The sequence below is a fragment of the Manis pentadactyla genome, chromosome 11 (genome assembly GCF_030020395.1).
Source record: "Manis pentadactyla isolate mManPen7 chromosome 11, mManPen7.hap1, whole genome shotgun sequence".
Lineage (NCBI taxonomy): Eukaryota > Metazoa > Chordata > Mammalia > Pholidota > Manidae > Manis > Manis pentadactyla.
The window spans coordinates 90,832,646-90,851,821 of record NC_080029.1 but is presented as its reverse complement, the minus strand read 5'-3'; the positions used below and the strand labels follow the sequence as shown (position 1 = coordinate 90,851,821).

Sequence of the window (19,176 nt, the reverse complement as noted above, 5' to 3'; positions counted from 1 at the left end):
CTGTCAAATGCTTTCAGAGACAGGAAGTAACAGCACCAAAATGCCACACCATAGCATTATGACCTACCTCTGAGGTGTGTTTTCCATTTTCCCAGGCTTGGTTAATGTAAACCTTACAGAAAGAGTCCTGCTTATTTTTACATGTGCCTCAAGATATTACTGAGAATAATTCATTCACCAAATATAATACACATGTGTATTCTTTTTCATTAAACTTGGGTTTTCTTTCTCCCTGCAAAGATACTATACATGATATATCTACTATTCCCTCTCTAACTGAACCTTATACTTAATGTCCAAGGTATTCACTTTGTTCTGGATAGGAAACTTTCCCAACTCTATTCCCCCCTCCAATCACTTAGCTAAAAAAGTCAGTACATGTTTCTGCTTATAATAAACCACCCATTAACCTTCTAACTCAGTTGTTTTCTGACCAGTTTTATGTCCTACAAAACAGGAGGTATCTTCTTTCTACCTGTATTCATTGCTGACTAATAACAATGAACAATAAAAGAGTTGGAAAGAAAGAAGGGTTGGGCAGTATATAAAAAAAACTCCAGAGTAGCTTCTGGTATAAGTAGAGGCTCCATCTGAAAATTGCTGCCTTAACAATCAAATTTGTAAAGGCTAGTTTGTAGATAATAAGGATATAAAAGCCATAGCAGAAATTAGAAGACATAGCAAATTATTTCAGTATATAGTTTTTACCTACAGAGATATATGAATATTATGAGAGAGGAAAAAAAAAGCAAGAGCCTCTGTCTCAAATGTTATATTCTAAGGATCTCCAGAAGTCCCCTTAATTCACTCTACAACATCTCTATAACTTGTTCGTTAAGCTTCAAAAGATTGGAGACTGACGAAAATTAGGCTTGGGGTGGATTAATGATTGTGCATTGAGCATTGACCCCTCCTATAGAGAATTTTATTGTTGTCAACAACCATTTGATCAATAAATATGAGAGATGCCCTCACACACACACACATATATATATATATATATATATATATATATATATATATATATATATACATGCACTTCCAATTGTAAAATAAGTAAGTAACCGGGATGTAATGTATAGCATAAGGAATATAGTCAAAATATTGTAACAACTTGGTATGGTGATAGCTGGTACCTAGAATTATCATGTATATAAATGTTGAATCACTGTGTTGTACATCTGAAACTAATGTAATACTGTGTGTCAACTACCCTTCAATAAAAAAAAATAAAAAAATAAAAAAATAAAACATCTCTATACCAGCCATAAATCTCGTTTCATGGTAATTAGCACTAAGTTCCTTGTGGTTGGTAGGATTTTTTTTTAAAAGATTTTCTTAATCTTTTTGGACAATTTGCTTAACTGTCCAAAATAATATGTGCTATAACTTGGAGGCACTCTGTGCTAAGCTAGCAGTCTGGGCCAAAGAGTGATACCGCACACCAAAGAACAAATGCCCTTCAGAATGGCCATGATATAGAGGCTGCTATCCCTTGCAGTGGGGAAAGGGGACTGGAGTGGAGCTGCAAGAAGCCAGTGGGCTGGATTATTGGGACCTGGAGGAGCAGGAGGAGCTAACAACCCTGTGGGGGACAAGTTATTCAGTCTCATTCCCACTTGCAGGACACAGCTTGCCTGTCAGCTTTTTCTCCACTAAGTGCAGAAGCAACTGGGCAGCTTTCTAAGGTGAGGACTTGGTTAAGGAGCTGTGAAGGACTAAGGAAACGCTAAGCTGTAAAAGTGTCTATGGTTACTGGAGCAACTCTAGCACAAGTTTTGGGTTCCTCTAATGCTCTGGAGATGACACATCCTCTGCTCTCCTGGTAGAAGCAGCTAAAAAGGATGACGGAATCCCTACAGTAACTGCACACTCAGGACTCTGCTCTAATGACAAGAACATGGAGGACTGAATACTTCATAAGACAGTTATTATTTGTAGATTAAGGAACTGCAAAGACCAGAAACATGTTACAAAGTATTCCAGACACAAGTTAGATGCATACTTAATAGAATATTGGGGGCAGGGGGAAATCCACAGCGGATAACTTCTGAAACATGAAACATGAAAAATAAAAGTAGTTGTTATAGGATTAGAGGGAAAGGGAATTATTTCAAGATTTTCCTGTACAGTCTATTCACTTTTTTTTTAATAGAAAAAAACAAAAACAAAAGGCAAATTATTTCAACAAGCCCATTGCTTTTCTAACAGATTGGGTTATTTTATTACTTGGAGAGGAATTCTAGTTTCTCCATTAGAAATAAACAAAAGAATAAAACTCACTACCTCTTGCTGTGGAAAGCAATTTTAGGGCTACTAAGTTATTTAAGATTAAGAGAACGTCACTATAGTCAATCAGAATGCTATCATTCCTAATGTGCATTATGTAGGACACTGGTAAATACTGTTCTAGCTGTTAATTAAATTTCACTACAATAAAAAACATTTTTTACTTTAGGGAAACTTTAAAACAAAATAAGTACAGCTAAAAATATTTTCCTATATTGCAGGGAAGTGATTAAACAGAAAGGTGATATCCAGCCTCTCGAGGAAATTACTAAGGGAAAAAAGTATTTTAAATCAAATAAGGAACATGCAGGAGTGCTTCAAAGACCCTCATCTCTCTCTTACTTAAGGTTCCGGATCTTTTAGGGCCTTATTTGGCGGTGGGCAGTTTGGGAAACAATGAAAAGCTGGATTTTCCTCCTTCAGAGTTAAGGCCACCAGTCTGAGGAATGCTGATTCAATTTTCCCAAAAGAAATCCTTTTGTCTTGCTAAAGTAGTTCCCACTAAAATATGGCATTCTTGGTAGAATTTCTACCAAGAAAGTGAAATTAAAAAGATGTCCAAAAAAAAAAGAGATGATTACTAACAAATTGTGCTCCTTCTGCAATAGAGCTGGAAATAAGAAACTAAAGAATGGCCACGAATGACCTGCAGAGGCACCCACTAGGTAACAAGCAGTACAAGGACCATAACACCTTGAGAACTTTCCCTACGAAGTTCTTGTAGATCTCAGATGGTAAGGTCTCAGTTTAAGAAAAGAGGCTGTCAGGAATCACCAGCTCAGAATCCTCAAATACCCATCAGTCCCAGGGACTCGGCCCCTCCACACCCACCTCATCATCACTGTTGGACGTCTCAGAGTCTGAGGAGGCTGCAGGCTGACTCACAGGTGGCTCCTTCTCCTCAGAGTCGCTGCGTTTCCGCTTTGCCAGGAACAAGAGCTCCTAATAGGGCAGAAGCAGCCACACTGAGTTTCATTTAATAGAGAAGAAATATCCAAAATTAATAAAATGCCCACCCTTCCTAGATCTCTTCTACTTCTTTGTGCTTTCAACTGAAGGACACCATCATGGGAACTATTGTCATACTATATGAACAAACCAACTAACAGTATTCTGTAAGTGCTGAAGAAATGTTTTCTAATCTGTCCCCTCCCTCTGATGGGAAATGTTTATCCGAAATGGAACAGTGACTAGATAACTGAACTGGAAGCTACCCCCAAACTGTTACCATTTCCTCTATAAGCTATAGAAGTGCTAATTATCAGGAGTGAAAAATGGTAAGAACCATGTTTACAAAGGTAATTTGCTCACTGTTTTTACTGGTATAGCTCACTGCTACTCTGAGAATCTTATTGTAATTAAGGGTAAAACTGGCATTTGTGGTGATGTTTTGAATAAGCTGACAAACTACAAGCTTCTGAGGTCATCTTTTAGTTTGAATGCTTAACCCAGGAAAAAAGAAATATATATCTGGTTTCAATTTAGGGTCTGACAACAAGCAGTAAGTGTCTGGCCACTAAATCAGTATCCTAATTTGACAGCCAAAATATTCCCATCACCACCCTGCCGCATCCTGCTGATTTAATAGATTAGAGAAGAAGGAATGTGCCATTAAATAAGTCACAGTTACAACCAGAATTTACTCTCACATGGTTTCCCCTCTCCTGTTAACTTCTCCCCAACTCAGTCCAGTCACTCAAAAATGCAACAAAAGGATACTTGCTCTGGTTCTTGCTCTCTACTAATATCAATACTAGCCAAAATATTATTGTACTTAGTAGATGTCAGATATTTTCCTAAGCATCTAACATTCAATCTTCCTGATAACCTTACAGTAAAGTATCATTATTATCCCCATTTAAAGATAAAGAAACTAAGAAGCAGAAGGATTAATAACTCACTCAAGGTAACACAGTACATGACAGAGCCAGGATTCAAACCAGGGCAAACAGAATCCTAGCTCCAAATTCATGGTTTACTAGTCTAAGAACATTTTCCTTTCTGCCAAGAAAGAGACAAATACAACTAATAAATACTAGCTTGGCACTTGATGACAATGGCGCTATACAATTATAGGTCAAGTGCCAAGCTAGATTTTAAAATAATAGATTGCTACAAAGTATCTGTTTTCTTTTTCCAGTCTCTATTTTAGGAGTATACCCTCCTTGGCCAGAATGAGAAAATGACCTTCTCAGATTAACAGCTGCTGTGCTGTCTTCTTCAGAGGCAGTCATGAAGTGTTACTCTTCCCATTTCATTAGAGAGACCTAGCATACTAACTTCCTGAAAAGGCTGAAGATCATTAAAAATATTACTTTTTTATACCAAAATGGTAATACCTATTGACCAAATGCAGATTACAGTAATATTTGTGTTTATGGTCTTTTAAAACCTTAATGTACTGTCACTATTTGCAGATGACATGATATTATCCACCAAAAAAAGCTACTAGAATAACTGAATTCAGCAAAGTTGCAGGATACAAAATTAACACACAGAAATCTGTTGAATTCCTATATACTAACAACAAATTAGCAGAAAGAGAAATCAGGAAAAGAACTCCATTTACAACTGCATCAAAAGAATAAAATACCTAGGAATAAACCTAACCAAGGAGATGAAAGACCTATACCCTGAAAACTACAAGACACTCAAGAGAGAAATTAAAGAAGACACCAATAAATGGAATTCTAACCCATGCCCATGGGATAGTAAGAATTAATATTGTAAAATGGCCATCCTGCCCAAAACAATTTACGGACTCAATGCAATCCCTACCAAAATACCAAAGCATTCTTCAATGAAGAGAATAAATAGTTCTAAAATTCATATGGAACCACAAAAGACCCCGAATAGCCAAAGCAGTCCTGAGAAAGAACAAAGCTGGATTACGCTCCCTGACTTCAAGCTCTCCTACGAAGCTACAGTAATCAAAACAATTTGGTACTGGCACAAAACAGACCAGTAAATCAATGGAACAGAATAGAGGCCCAAATATAAACCCACACATATATGGTCAATTAATATATGATAAAGGAGCCATGAATATACAATGAGGAAAAGACAGCCTCTTCAACAGCTGGTGTTAGCAAAACTGGACAGCTACATGCAACAGAATGAAACTGGATCCTTGTCTAACCCCATACACAAAGTAAACTCAAAATGGATCAAAGACCTGAATGTAAGTCATGAAACCATAAAACTCTTAGAAGAAAACATAGGCAAAAATCTCTTGAATATAAGCATGAGCAATTTTTTCCCAGACATATCTCCTTGGGCAAGGGAAACAAAAAATGAACAAGTGGACTACATCAAACTAAAAAGCTTCTGTACAGCAAAGGACACCATCAGTAGAACAAAAAGGCATCCTACAGTATGGGAGAATATATTCATAAACAACTCACCTGATAAGGGGTTAACATCCAAAATATACAAAGAATTCATACAACTCAACACCAAAAAAGCAAATAACCCAATAAATAAATGGGCAGAGGACCTGAACAGACACTTCTCCAAAGAAAAAATACAAATGGTCAACAGGCACATGAAAAGATGCTCCACATCACTAATCATCAGGCAAATGCAAATTAAAACCACAATTAGGTATTGCCTCACACCTGTTTGGACTGGCCACTATCCAAAAGACAAGAAATAACAAATGCTGGTGAAGATGCAGAGAAATAGCAACCCTCCTACCCTGTTGGTGGGAATGCAAATTGGTTCAACGTTGTGGAAAGCAGTATGGAGGTTCCTCAAAAAACTAAAAATAGAAATACCACTTGACCCTAGGAGGTAATTTCATTCCTAGGAATTTACCCGAAGAAAACAAAATCCCTGATTCAAAAAGATATATGCATCCCTATGTTTATTACCACATTATTTGCAATAGCCAAGTTATGGAAGCAACCTAAGTGTCCATCAATAGATGAATGGATAAAGATGTGGTACATATATAAAATGGAATATTACTCAGCCATAAAAAGAAAAGAAATCCTGCTATTTGCAACATGGATGGATCTAGAGGGTATTATGCTCAGTGAAATAAGCCAGGCAGAGAAAGACAAATACCATATGATTTCATTTATTGTAGAATATAAAAATTAAGCAAAACAAAATGAATATAAAACAGCAGTAAGCTCATAGACACTGAGAAATGACTAGCGGTTGCCAAGAGGAAGGGGTTGGGGTAGGTGCAGTGGGGGAAAGGGGGTAAAAGGGCACAATAATTCACAATCACAATATAAGTTCATCACGGGGACTGTTGAACCAGTGTGATACACATTTGAAACCAACATAAGATTGTATATTAGCAATACTTTAATAAAAAATAAATTTAAAATATATAAAATTAACTGAGCATCAAAAAAGAAGTTAACTTTCTCAAATTAAAAAAGAACTTAAGGTGCAACTTTCATACACAACATTTTATCCTTTCTTATGCACAGGTCTATGAATTTGACAAATACATACATTTAACCTCTCCCACAGTCAAGATACAGGACAGTTCTATCATCCCAAATACTGCTGTAATTTGCATTTAGTCAATAAGAGTTACTGCTGTGGAATGAAAAAGTAAAGTGTTCTTATGCTCATCAGCCCTTTCATATTCCTCCCCCAATCCCTTGGCAATCACAGACCTCTTTTCTGTCCCTATAGCTCTGCCTTTCATAGAATATCATATAAATGAAATCACACAGTATGTAGCCTTTTGAGTCTGGCTTCTTTAATAGCATAACAGGCATTTGAGATTTATCTATGTTGTGCACATAGCAGTAGTTTGTCCCTTTCATTGTTAAATAGTATTCCACTGTATGGATGTACCACCTTTATCCATTTGTCAGTTGAAAAACATTTGTGTTGTTTCCATATGGGGGCAATTATATGTTCATGTACAGGTTTTTTTTGTAAACATAAGTTTTTATTTCACTTGGGTAAATACCTAGGAGTGTTTGCTAGGTTATATGGTAATTTGTGTATGACCTTTACCATTATCTTTTTCCCACATTACCTTAATGCAGTTTTGTAAAACTGAGAAAGATTTCTGGTAAGTAATCTCTTTCCTGACCCTCTAATATTTACAAATGCACTACAACTGTTTTATAACCAACTTATTATAACAGATTTAGATACACTATCAAATCCTTCTCTGAAACATTAAGCTATTAAAAGCAGTTAGACATACATTAAAAGTTATTGTAATAAAAGTGTTAAGATGTTAGTACTGCCTTAGTATTCAAGATGTTCCACTCTACACTTAAAACCTAACAAATGGCTCTCCTTCATCAATGAACAATTGCATATGATAGGCACAGTTTCCCTTTTACAACATTAAATACCTTATTAACAATAGTATGGAGATAGCAAAGACCCTCTTAACAGTGTGAAAGATACCCTTTCCATAAGTGAGAACTGTAAAGGAAGTTACTGGGAAATTCATGGCAAGCCTATGTATTATAGTTAAATCCTTCATATTCTATTGAGGACTCGTAAGTACAGGTAAACAGACCAATGTGCAGCAGAAAGATCTTTCCAACACTCACACATGAAGAGGCCATCACATCTGCTACCTGTAGGGGTTACCTTATCCAACACCTGTACTCAAAAAAGCCAAAGTGAAACTAATACACACACAAGGTTAGGTCCACCTGCAGCTCTATCCTGCCGGCCCTCTTCACTGTGTTACGACTCATACGTTTCTGTGTATCAGGTGCTCTCACACCATCATCCCTGTATGTCTTCTCATCCAGTGGAAAATCTTCCCTACTTATCTTGGCATTCCTCTACGGGAATGGCAGTGTGGGTGAGGTGCCAGCATGGTTCATCAAATTTAAGCTGAACTAAAGATCTGCTTAAAGTAATGCCAATGCCCAACGTGGTTTCTAGAGCAGTTTCATTAACATTGCCTAAAATCCTAGTTAACTAGATTGCCAAAACTGAGACTCTAAAATAGAGCAAATCTAATTACACTAAGGTGGTGTTTATTAAAATAGCATTACTCTGGTTAAGATTAGAATTCTAATCCATCAGTATATGAAGACTCAAAAACCTTAAGATTTAATTCCTCCAGCCTATCATTCACAAATAGTGTACTTTTTGTGATGTTATGTCAAAATTAACCTGTAATAAAGCAACTTCTTAGTCCTTTCTTACTTAAAGGAAGTTAAATATCATCTCTTTAAATCAAACCTCCTATGATCACATGGAAGTGGAATACACAGTCTATACCCCAGAAAAGGAAAATAAAAGCCCATGTGTATAAACATCAGTTTTTTATAGCTAATTAAGCATGCTGAGAGCTCTTTTTCATGTATTCATTCCACAAATAAAACTAATATAAGAAATTACTACCAGCCAGGGGGACCAAATATCTTGGTTTGCTTCAGGCTGTTCTGGTTTTAGCACTGGAAGTCCTGAATTCTGGGAAACTCTTCAGTTCCAGGCAAACCAGGACAGATGGTCACTCTACTACCGGCACCTATTTTGTACCAAGCCCAGGGCAGTCATGAAAAAAATACACAGTCCTTGACTGCATGGAATTAAAAATCAACTGAGGGAGACAGACAATAACCAAGTTAAAAAACTATTTTATCTAGTGGTAAGTGCTTCGAAGGAAGTGAATGGGGCACCTATCTAACTGCGGTGATCAGGGAAGGCTTCTCTGGGGCAATGGCAGTTAGGCTGAGACTAAAAACTTCTCAGGAAGAAAGAAGGGTATGTTTTCTGGTCAGAGGTCTCCAGATGGAATAGCCAAGGCCCTGAAGTGAGCAACAGCTTGGCTTAGTCAAAGAACTGAAAGAGAACCAATATGACTGGAGCTTAGCAGGCAAGGGGGAGAATGGAATGAGGCAGGTTGGAGGTTAAGAAAAAACCAGATCACTCCAAGGTTTATAAAGCAGCTTCAGGAGCAGAGATTTTATTTTGAAGGCAGTGGGGAGCCATCAAATGGTTTTAAGCAGAGGAGTAAACAACCCTCAAGGGTTTTTAAAGGAGCCCTCTGACAAAGAAGCAGACTAAAGGGGCCAGGGTAAAAACGCAGAGTCAAGAAGGAATCCACAGCAGCAGCATCAGAGTGGATGGTGAACTGGACAAGGGAAGGAAACACAGGGACAGAGAGAAATGGGAAGACTTGAGAGATGTTGAGGAAAGAGTAGTAATTCAGAGGTTTAAATTTGAGATGTTAATTCCTGTTTTCACTTCATATCAGAGTTGTTGATAGATGAGCACGATTCCAACAGGGGTAAGGAACAGAGCCATTGCATGTGTTTGTTGGGCAGCGGGGTATTTCTGTTTTGTATGAACTGTTTCAACAAGCAAATGTTATTTTTTTTATTGAAGTATCGCTGATGGTAACAATCTTATGTTGGTTTCAAATATACGACACAGTGGCTCAACAGTTACCCATATTCAATCTTCACCCCCTTTACTGCAGTTACTATCTATCAATGCAAAAAGATGTTACAAAATCATTGACTATATTCTCCATGCTGTACTACCATCCTGTGACCAACTTTTATTATGACTGCAAATTATTGTGTCCCTTTATCCCCTTCACCCTCCCCCCAAACCCGCCCTAACCCTTTCCCCTTGGTAACCACTTGTTCATTCTCAGTGTCTATGAGTCTACTGCTATTTTGTTCCTCTTGTACTATTTTTATAATTAAAAGAAAATCAAAACAATGAACATACATAAAATCCCTTCTGAAGTAGTAATTCCAAAGTGGTGGTAGAACAACCCTTTACATTTCATATGATTGGCACTAAAGATGGAAACTTCCCCTTCAAGTTTCTAGCAAAGTAATTCTAACTTTGGTTAGATAAAATACAAAGTTATATATGTAAATGCCCACAATGTTATAGACTTGACAACATAAAATCAGTTTTCACCCATTCAAATAAAGGGAACATAAAATTTTTTAACTACTGTTACTTGTTTTTACTTAATACATTCTAATACACTTGCTAACTCGTACACATTTTTATCCTTTAAAGAAGGGATATCAGTATTACAGTAGGGCTGGAGCAAGAATCCACAAATTACAGTGTCCCTCATCTCTAAGTAGTCATACTGTAACCAGACAAGTTAGAAACTTTTCACTGTGGCTATAGCAAGCAGCATTTGCTTATTCAACAAAGATTCAAAGATTTATTAAGTGTCTACTCTGTGTCAGGCAGGTACTATTTTCAACTACCCTCTTGATGTCTCCACTTGGATATCTCACAGACAAATTTAAACTCTATACATTCCAGACTGAACTCATGTTCTTCACCTTTAGACCTGATCTTCCTTCAGGGTTCACCATTTCATGCCAGAACCTCCTCTTCCTCACCCCCAACATCCAGTCATTAAGTCCTTTCAGTTGTATATCCTGAATATTATGTCCAGTTGATTCTACTTTCTGTGGTCTAACTGTCATACCAGTACAAGTCAGACATTCATTCAACAGCTATTGACAGGGTGCCTACTGCACTCCAGGAACTGTTCTAGGTACAGGGATACTACACAAACAGCCCTGTCCTCCTGGAGCTTCCATTCTAATGGAACTTCTGCTCTCAACCATCTGTCACCTGGACTCCTCTGTCATCTAACTAATGCCTGTTCTCCATATTACTCTCCATATAGCAGCCTGGACAAACTTTTTAAAAGACAAATCTGACACCTTTTCGAACTTAAAATCCCTCAATGGTTCCTTATTACTCTCAGAGTAAGGTCCAAAGTCCTTAATATTGCCAATATGGCCCTGCCATTGGTTTTAAAACTTCTTTTTAACCCCAGCCACCAGTAAGTCAGATAAATTAGACCTCATGACCCAGTATAGACATGTATGTATGTATGCGAAACACAAATAAAGTTCCATGAAACAATATTTATCTTTACTAGATCTAACACACAATGTTTTCTATTTGATTCAATTTCATTTTTATTTTTAATGCTGGTTGTGACCTACTAAAGTAGCTTTTCCAGCTACAAAGGGTCCAAACAGAGATGACTTCTGCAGCTACTTCTGTACCACTCTCTCTCCAATTATTCCAGTTTGGGGATAATTTTTTATTGTATTCCAGTCACCCTGCATTTCTTTCACTTTGAGTGCTGGTCCTTCCTGCCTCGATGCTTTTGTATATGCTGGTCCCTCAACCATGAACATTCCACACATCCCTGTACTCTTCAGTCTCCTCCTAATCTTTTCTCTAACATACATTCGGGTCTCAGTTTAAATGTCACTCCCACCTCGCTAGTACACGGTCCTGGTCTACTCGCTCTTCCTTCATAGCCTGTAGTGATATTGTAAGGAAATGACGTTCCAAGCAATGCCTGCTTTCCCTCCCGCCCATCTTTTGGCTCCTCCTCCTTTCCTCTTCTCTCTCTCCTCTAAGACCCTGGAACGTAGAAACTGCTCCCATTTTGTTCCCCAACAGCCTAGTATCTAGCACTAACAAATTTGCTGAAAGATAAATAATCTCTGCTTTTGGAGAACCTACAGTCAAGGAAGGGAGCAAGAAGTATACCAACAGAACCAGTATGGAAAGATGGGCTTTGAATTTTTCCTAAAAACTTCTGTTAGTTCCTGTGGGACTCAGTCTTTCAAGCACTAGTTCTAAAGGAAAGTGGAATTACCAACAAAGATATACCAAGCTACATGCAACATTAGGACACAAATTAAAAACTCCACAAGTTAACACTGAAACTTCTTACAAGTTCATTTTAGACTTCAAACTCTGCTTTAGTGTAAAAAGACTACATTAATGAGAAGCACAACTTCTAGGGGAAGGTTTATGGACAGATACTTTATAACAATGACATTTTTTACATACTGTCTAAAAATAATTTCTAGAAAATACTTAAGGGGCCTATTCTTTCAAGGACAAATTTAATTATTGCTTTTTCAAGTAGGATGAACAGAGAAAAACATGACAACACAAATCACTTTAAATAAGAAAGAAAATTATGAAATAAAGCATCTGAGTATGCAACAAGTAAACTCAACTTTCTTTTTCTTGAGAAAGACAGCACAGCTTGTATAAATACTGAATTGTATTGATCTGAATAGAGAACTATGATTCCTTTATCATCTTAGATGCTTTTCACTTTACAGGACCCACTGCATATATATTACTTCATAAAGAAGGACAAACTTTATGTCATAGAGGTGCATGATGGGAAAAAGCCTAGATTTGCCTCAAATTCTGTTATTTTTTCCCAACAGGCGCCAAAAGCAAGTATCTTCATGTTTGCATTTTAAAATATTGAAGAAAGGGTGTGGCCAACATAAAAAAATAAGGTTACTATCAGATCACTTGTTTAAAAAAATTCTTCTAATTTTCAAAGGTCTGAAACCTTTGAAAATTAAAACAAATTTTAAACAGCTCTTTTTCAGTTACTACATACCTCTTCTCATCCAGAGGAAAGGGAAAAAGAAATAGTCCTCAATAAAAAGCATCTCAACAATTCAAATGGCTTCAGAGATTTAGAAGAACCTGCAGTTTTGCCACCTTAAACATCTCTGTTAAGTTTCTTCAGTGATAATGTGCACACACTATGGCCAAAACAGGAAGTGATTTCTCTCCCAAACTACTTAGTGTCTTACTAAAAAGGTTAGGTTGCATACAGACAGTGGTCTCAATTATTAACAAAAATAAGTACCTGGGCTGTACCTGGTAAAAATGCAGAGTCAAGGGCTCTATCCCTGAGGGTCTGATTCAGTAGGTCTGGGATGGGACCCCTGCTTCTGACACAGGTGGTCCTCTTCCCAGCACAAGGAAAAACCAATACAGGATGCTCACCTGCTGCACCTTCAGTAAGAACTTGGTTGGAGATATAGTATTTCTGACATAATGGCTTATCTGGAAAACCCAGGGACAAAGAACCTCCTTATTAACTGTGCTCCACTCTCACACTAGACATATATCATGGTTTGTTCTTTTCCACAAGGACCTTATGCCAGATAGCAAATATGATGTTATACCCCAATGAGGACCCAGAACTAGATGGAGCAGCCCAATGCACCTTGGTTAGGAAAGGCCCAGAATGCATTAATTTTGTCCTGAGGATCCTCAAACCAGACTGACTTTGAACTTCTGCTAAAGGTCTCTGGTGGAAACTTCTAAAGGGCAAAGATCTTTCTTTTTGATTTCTCTGAGAGCCTGGAACAGTGCTGAACAAATAGATAGGAGGCACTGGTGCCTCTGTTAGGATGTACAGGGAAAGGGAATTTTGATTTGGTTTCCATCTGATGAAAGAATGCCAATGAGTGGTTGAAGATGAGGATGCTGAAATTGCTGTTAAAATGTATTAGATATTACTTAGACATTTCATGCCAATTTCTCTTAACAAATAGATTTGGTTTAAAGTTGCAACCCTCTCCAGTTCCCACTCTGGAAATGCTCTTTGTGAATCAGGTAAAATCTCTCTCTACCACAAAAGGAAGCTCTCAAATCATTTCACTTGTCAGAATTCTGTGGAAAATCAATCACTAAGGACAGAAAAACTTGCCATTTAGTTCATTCACCATCAGGAAGCCCCCAAATAATCTTTGTAACTGGTGCAACAATTTTGTTTAAACTATTCAATACATTTTACAAGTACAAATTCCAGCAACACGGAAGATGACCATGAAACATCACCCTCATTTTGCAGTAGGAAAAATGAAGACTAACAGATTAAGTTGGGATAGTGCACGCAAATATAGGCCTTGTGATAGTGCAGATTTGGGTTCAAATTCCAATCCTACCACTAACAAGTTTTGTGAATCTAGATAAGTTATTTTTCAACCTCCACTTTCCTACGTAAAATGGGGGAAATGATACTAAGTTCAACATAATTTGAAAATTTGACAATGTAAATAAAGCAACTGAGGTGACTAGTTCACCCCAGACACTATGTAAATGGTAGCTGATGTTATTATCGAAAATATCTACACTTCAAGATCAGAAAAGTCTTTTTAAAAAGTTCTTATTCTAAGTGCCAGTCTACAATTATCAAGCCAACTTACAGCCAAGAATATATTTTTGATACTTTTGTTGATTACAGAAACCTTTCTGTGAGAACATTTTCAACTTATCTTTCAATTCCTACCCCAATTTGATAGTTCTCCACAGGTCCCACTATTTCCCCACCTTCTTATCACTATTTTCACAACAGCCCTCTTTTCTTCAATACATCTCTAGTCCCTCCTTTTAAAGTTCTCACCTTTCATGCCCTAATATTGCAGTCCTGAGACCTATGGCCTAATACAAAGGACCCCCAAGAAGCCATCTATACAAAAGCTTTAGTTTGCAAGTGCTTGTACCACACTGATTCTTAACAAATACTTGATCCTCCAAATAGCCCAATTAGATAGGCAAGACTAACATCATACGTAGAGTTAAGCAAAGATACATAGCTAGAACTCAAAATTGCAAACTAAGTTCAGTACTCTCTCTATTCAACTACAAAGGTTATTTTCTTGCATATTCTTTCTTTACAGCATGTGTTCACAAACAAGGGAGAAAAATTCTCTTTGTATCTTCTGGTATCACTAGAGCACTGCTACAAAGCACAGCTTCTTCCCTACAGCATTTTCTAGACAATTCAACCCCAAGACAGTGAGACCAAAAGTTACTTTCAATGGTTCCTGCACAATCTAAGCAATTAAGAATTTTGGGCCGAGGTTTCTCGGCCATAGTCCCTTCATGAGGACCTATATATTTCTCCACTTCAACTCCTTTTTCTCCTCCCAAGAGTTTTCTTTAGTCTGACATCTCAATGGGGACCCTTCTCAACCACAAACGACCTTAGTTTCCAAATACATTCGTGCCCACAGTTAAGTCTCCCTGGCCAAGCAAGGCAAAGGGTACCCAAAACATTAGGAGCGCCCCTCCTCTGTCCACTCCCCTAGTCTGAAAAACTTCATCTTCCAGAGTTCGCACCTTCTCGGTCCCCTCCCCCGCTACCGCCCCACGCTTACCCTTGCACCTCCTCCAAAACCTCCCAGCCTCCTGGGTTGGCGGGCGATACTTCCTATCTCTCCAGGCCCGGATCGCCTGGCCTGCAGCCCGCTGCCCCGATCTGGCCCCGGCAAAACAAGGACCCCACTGGTCCCCTGAGCCTTAGGCCCACCAGCCCGGTCCCTGCCCCGCCTCCCCGCCCAAGGCGCCAAGTCCTCGGGGCTCCGTCTCCAGGCCCCGGACAGACTCCGAGGGCCCGGGGCTCTGTGGGGAGAGCAGGAAGGAGCGGCAACGGAGGTCAGGGCACGGGGCGGGCCAAGTGCTCGGGCCGGGAGGCCCCGGGCCCGGCCGGCTCCCGGCTCACCTGGCCCGGACTCAGCTCTCCCGCTCCCCCGGCCCGCGCCTCCGCGGCCTGCCCTCACCTGATCCAGGTTCTCGTCGCTGCCGCTGTCCTCCGAGTCCGAGTCGATCACGACACGGCCTTTCCGCTTCTTTACCATGGTGGTCCCCCGGCTCCCACGCCGGACGCCGCCCGGACTCCTCTCTTGCCCGCCTGCCAGTGGGACCGCCACTGCCGCTGCCGCCGCAGCCGCTGCTCGACCCACACAAAGGCGACCGCGCATGCGCGCTCCGCTCCGCCCCTGACTCCGCCCCCCGCGCGGCCCCCGACGCAGCGCGCGAGGCGGGGCTGGGTTCCAGGCAACGGGACGCTGGCTCTTGCACGCGCCGGCCGTTGGAAACCTCGGGTGTGTCTCCGCCGCGGGGCCGGACCTTGGTGTGCTGCCTACCTGTTGTGGACTGAGCCGCGCGCACCAAGGTCCACTCTGAGGAACCTTTTAGCTGTCTGACACTGGTGGAGTGTCAAGGACGACATCAAGGGTCAATCAACAGGAGGACACACGGAAGACACACACCCATCGCCTGGACTACGCTGGACTTACCGATGCGGTAAAGCCTGCCTACCTGGGCCGTGCAAGTGACAGTTGAGCTAGGAGCTGGGGGATGCATCTGAATTACCAGCAGGAAGAGTATTAGAGAGTTCCATGCAGAGAACCGCGTGGGCAAAGGCCCAGAGACAATAGAAAAGGTTGGGTTCAGGGAACTGAAAGTTCACTGTGGCCGAATAGAGGTTATGGTACGTTTCGAGAGACACAGCGGCCACATTATTCGGAGCCTAATAATCTGTATTAGGAAATTTGAATTTTAAACTGAAGAACGACGTTATTAGATTTGATAAGATTTGCTCTGGCCGCAGTATGGCGAATGGATAAAGGAAAGGAGGGAGACTAAGGGAAGGGAGACCACATTATGCTGATAGTGTCATTTTGGCAAAAAATGTGGATGATGCCCTGAACTAAGGAAGAAGCAGTGGAAATGGAAAGCAGTGGATGGCTTCTGGATAATTTGGAAGGTAGAAATCTCAACACTTGAAGATTAGCTGGGAGAGGGATAAGGCGAGGTCCTAAACGTAAGTGATGCTCAAGTTCTGGCTTAAAAGCTAGTTGTGAGTAGACCCTTCATCAAAATACGGAACACCGGTGGAGAGGAAGTTTGGGAGATTGGTGTGTGTAGGAAATAAATTTTATGCTTGTTGAGGTCAACGATAAAAAGGGCAACTTCAGGAGTCATTTCTTTGTAAGATTTGGAATATAAAGTAGGGAACATAAGCAATAGTAATTTGAAGCTGTTATCAAAACTTTTTGGAGTCTGTTCTTTATTCTGGTAGTGAACTTGGTAGTTAGACCCAGTCTTCCCTCGGTATCTCTGGCACAGGCAGGTTGATGTGTTTTTGCTCTCTAGCTCCCTTTTGCTTTCCGCTTTTACTGCCTAAATGTTGTTTTCTCCAGCAAGTTTGCATTACACATCACAAATGTGCATGCCTTAAAAAAATAATACAATAAAATGTCATACATAGGGAAATCCCAGGAACTAAACACATACCTTTATGTCCTGTTTGCTGCCTGTTAGCTTGAAAAAATGTTCAGGATTTAGATAGAGAAAACCTAGTAAGACCCAACTAACTCTTTACACCAAAATATTTTTCCTAAAATATAACCCCTAGACTTCCCTCCACGAAGATATTCTTAGAACTGAGCCCATGGCCACAATGACCAAAATGACCAGGCCAACTCCCCTATTTCTAGCCACCCTGCAGCATGGTGCCATTCTCTAAGGACCCTCTTTAAATGAGTTAGTAAAAGAAAGCCATAATATATAGTCGGTGACCCTTAACTGCCATTAAGCAAGGTATGTTCTTTATTTGAATTAAATCTATTGAATGTGATCTTTCTGCAAGGGGTCTTCTTAATGATTCATGGGTTGGAGTTAGTCCATGTTAAGACTAAATAGTGTCTAATTTGAATGAATAAGTATCATGTACTTTAACTTCCTCTGGTGTTGGCTTCCAGAACAGCCAACCTATGAAAGTTTTCCCTTAGTAAAATGAGGATAGGGCTTAAATTAGTTAATACATGTAAAAAAGTGCTTAGAATACTTTGTGGCAAAGAGTAAGTACTCAATAAATGTCAGCTATAATTGTTAAAATTGTTTAGTGGGAGTAGAGGGATAGTACAGTGGGAAGGGGCTGAAGGAAGAAGAAGATGGGAGATTTTTATTTTTCAATTTGTACAATTGCTGTTTGAACTTTGTACATTGAGTATTAATTTGTTATTACATTGATTTTTAACATTTTGAGGGAAATAAAATACCCTTTTTCTGATTATAAATTTTTTCCCTGATTTATTTATTTATTGTAAGTAAATTTAGGGACATGAAAATATAAAGGAAAAAAAGCTATGCAAAATTCTGCCATCCCAAAATGTACATCCACTCTTTACCAAAACAAACAAAATTGTTTGCATGTGTATATATGTATTCGACATATATGTATTAAGCACTGAGATAGATGCTGAACAAGATGAATAAGTGACCAAGATAAGATCCCTGCTCTCAAGAGCTTACATTTATACATGCATAAACATTGTAAAAAGCGTGCACATTTAAACTGCTGTGAGGACCTCTTTTTATGTGGACCCCCCAGAGGACAAAAAAGATGTTAATATCTGTTGGTTGAGAAAATGCAAAATGACAAAACTGGATTCACTAACAATTTTAAATGAACTAGTGTTCTGTTCCTTACAACTATATGTAAAAAATGTTTGAAAATAGTAATTCATGAATGCATTTGAACTTTGAAAGAAAGACTGGGGAAATTGTTACTGTGTGTATTTGCTGTGGTGTTGCAGGGTACTCATTTTGAAGACCTGATCTCATTAATTAATGAGTTCAGGGTCTGAAAACTGACTCAGATCCAAAAGTGGGTAAAGGATGACCACTTTTTATTGGAGCAACTGCCCTGCCCTCAAGCCTCCTATTCACCCAACTTTTGATTTCTTCTGATTGAAATTTGAGGAGTACCCTTGTTAACTACCCATCCATTTTGCCCTTGGCCATGCTTTGTTTTTGTTAACTATCTCCATAATTCTCTCAAGGTCAGGACCTATTGGCTTCACTTCGACCTTTCCACTCATTATAATAATCACATTTACCTGGCTTCTGGCAGTTCAGTGCTGCCACCTGACCTCTTGTTTCAAGAGCCCATCACTCATTCCCAGTCTAGTTTTGTAACAGCCTCTCCTATTGTCGGTCCTGGCCTACAGAGAACCACCACGGAACTTTTAGTGAGGTTGTGCACCTCTTACCATCACTTTCCTTATGGCCCTTAGTTAAGTGAAGGTCTTCCCATGAAACATAATCATTTGGTGGGATTTCCAATTGTAACTACAGGGGTGGGGTGGGGATATTTTCCCAGCTCCAGGAAAAATACCTTTGAAACCAAAATCAGTCAAAGGGAGAAATAAAATGGGGGAAACCCATTTATTGCATACAAGCAGTCATCATCCACTTCTTGCCTGTGTCTCTAGGGCAACCTGGCTGCAAAAAGAGACCCCACCCAACCTCTGCAGT

General features: G+C 39.4%; 1 protein-coding gene across 1 annotated transcript in view; it reads right to left on the bottom strand.

Moving 5' to 3' along the window:
* Positions 1–15,847, bottom strand: part of RTF1 (RTF1 homolog, Paf1/RNA polymerase II complex component) — a 53,966-nt gene extending 38,119 nt beyond the window's left edge. Inside the window, exons 1-2 of the mRNA XM_036923798.2 lie at positions 15,633–15,847; positions 3,121–3,231 (exon numbers count right to left, since the gene is read on the bottom strand). Of these exons, the coding sequence (XP_036779693.1) occupies positions 3,121–3,231; positions 15,633–15,833 (312 nt within the window). The 5' untranslated portion in view covers positions 15,834–15,847. The remainder of the gene's footprint in view (positions 1–3,120; positions 3,232–15,632) is intronic.
* Positions 15,848–19,176: the final 3,329 nt, after the last annotated feature.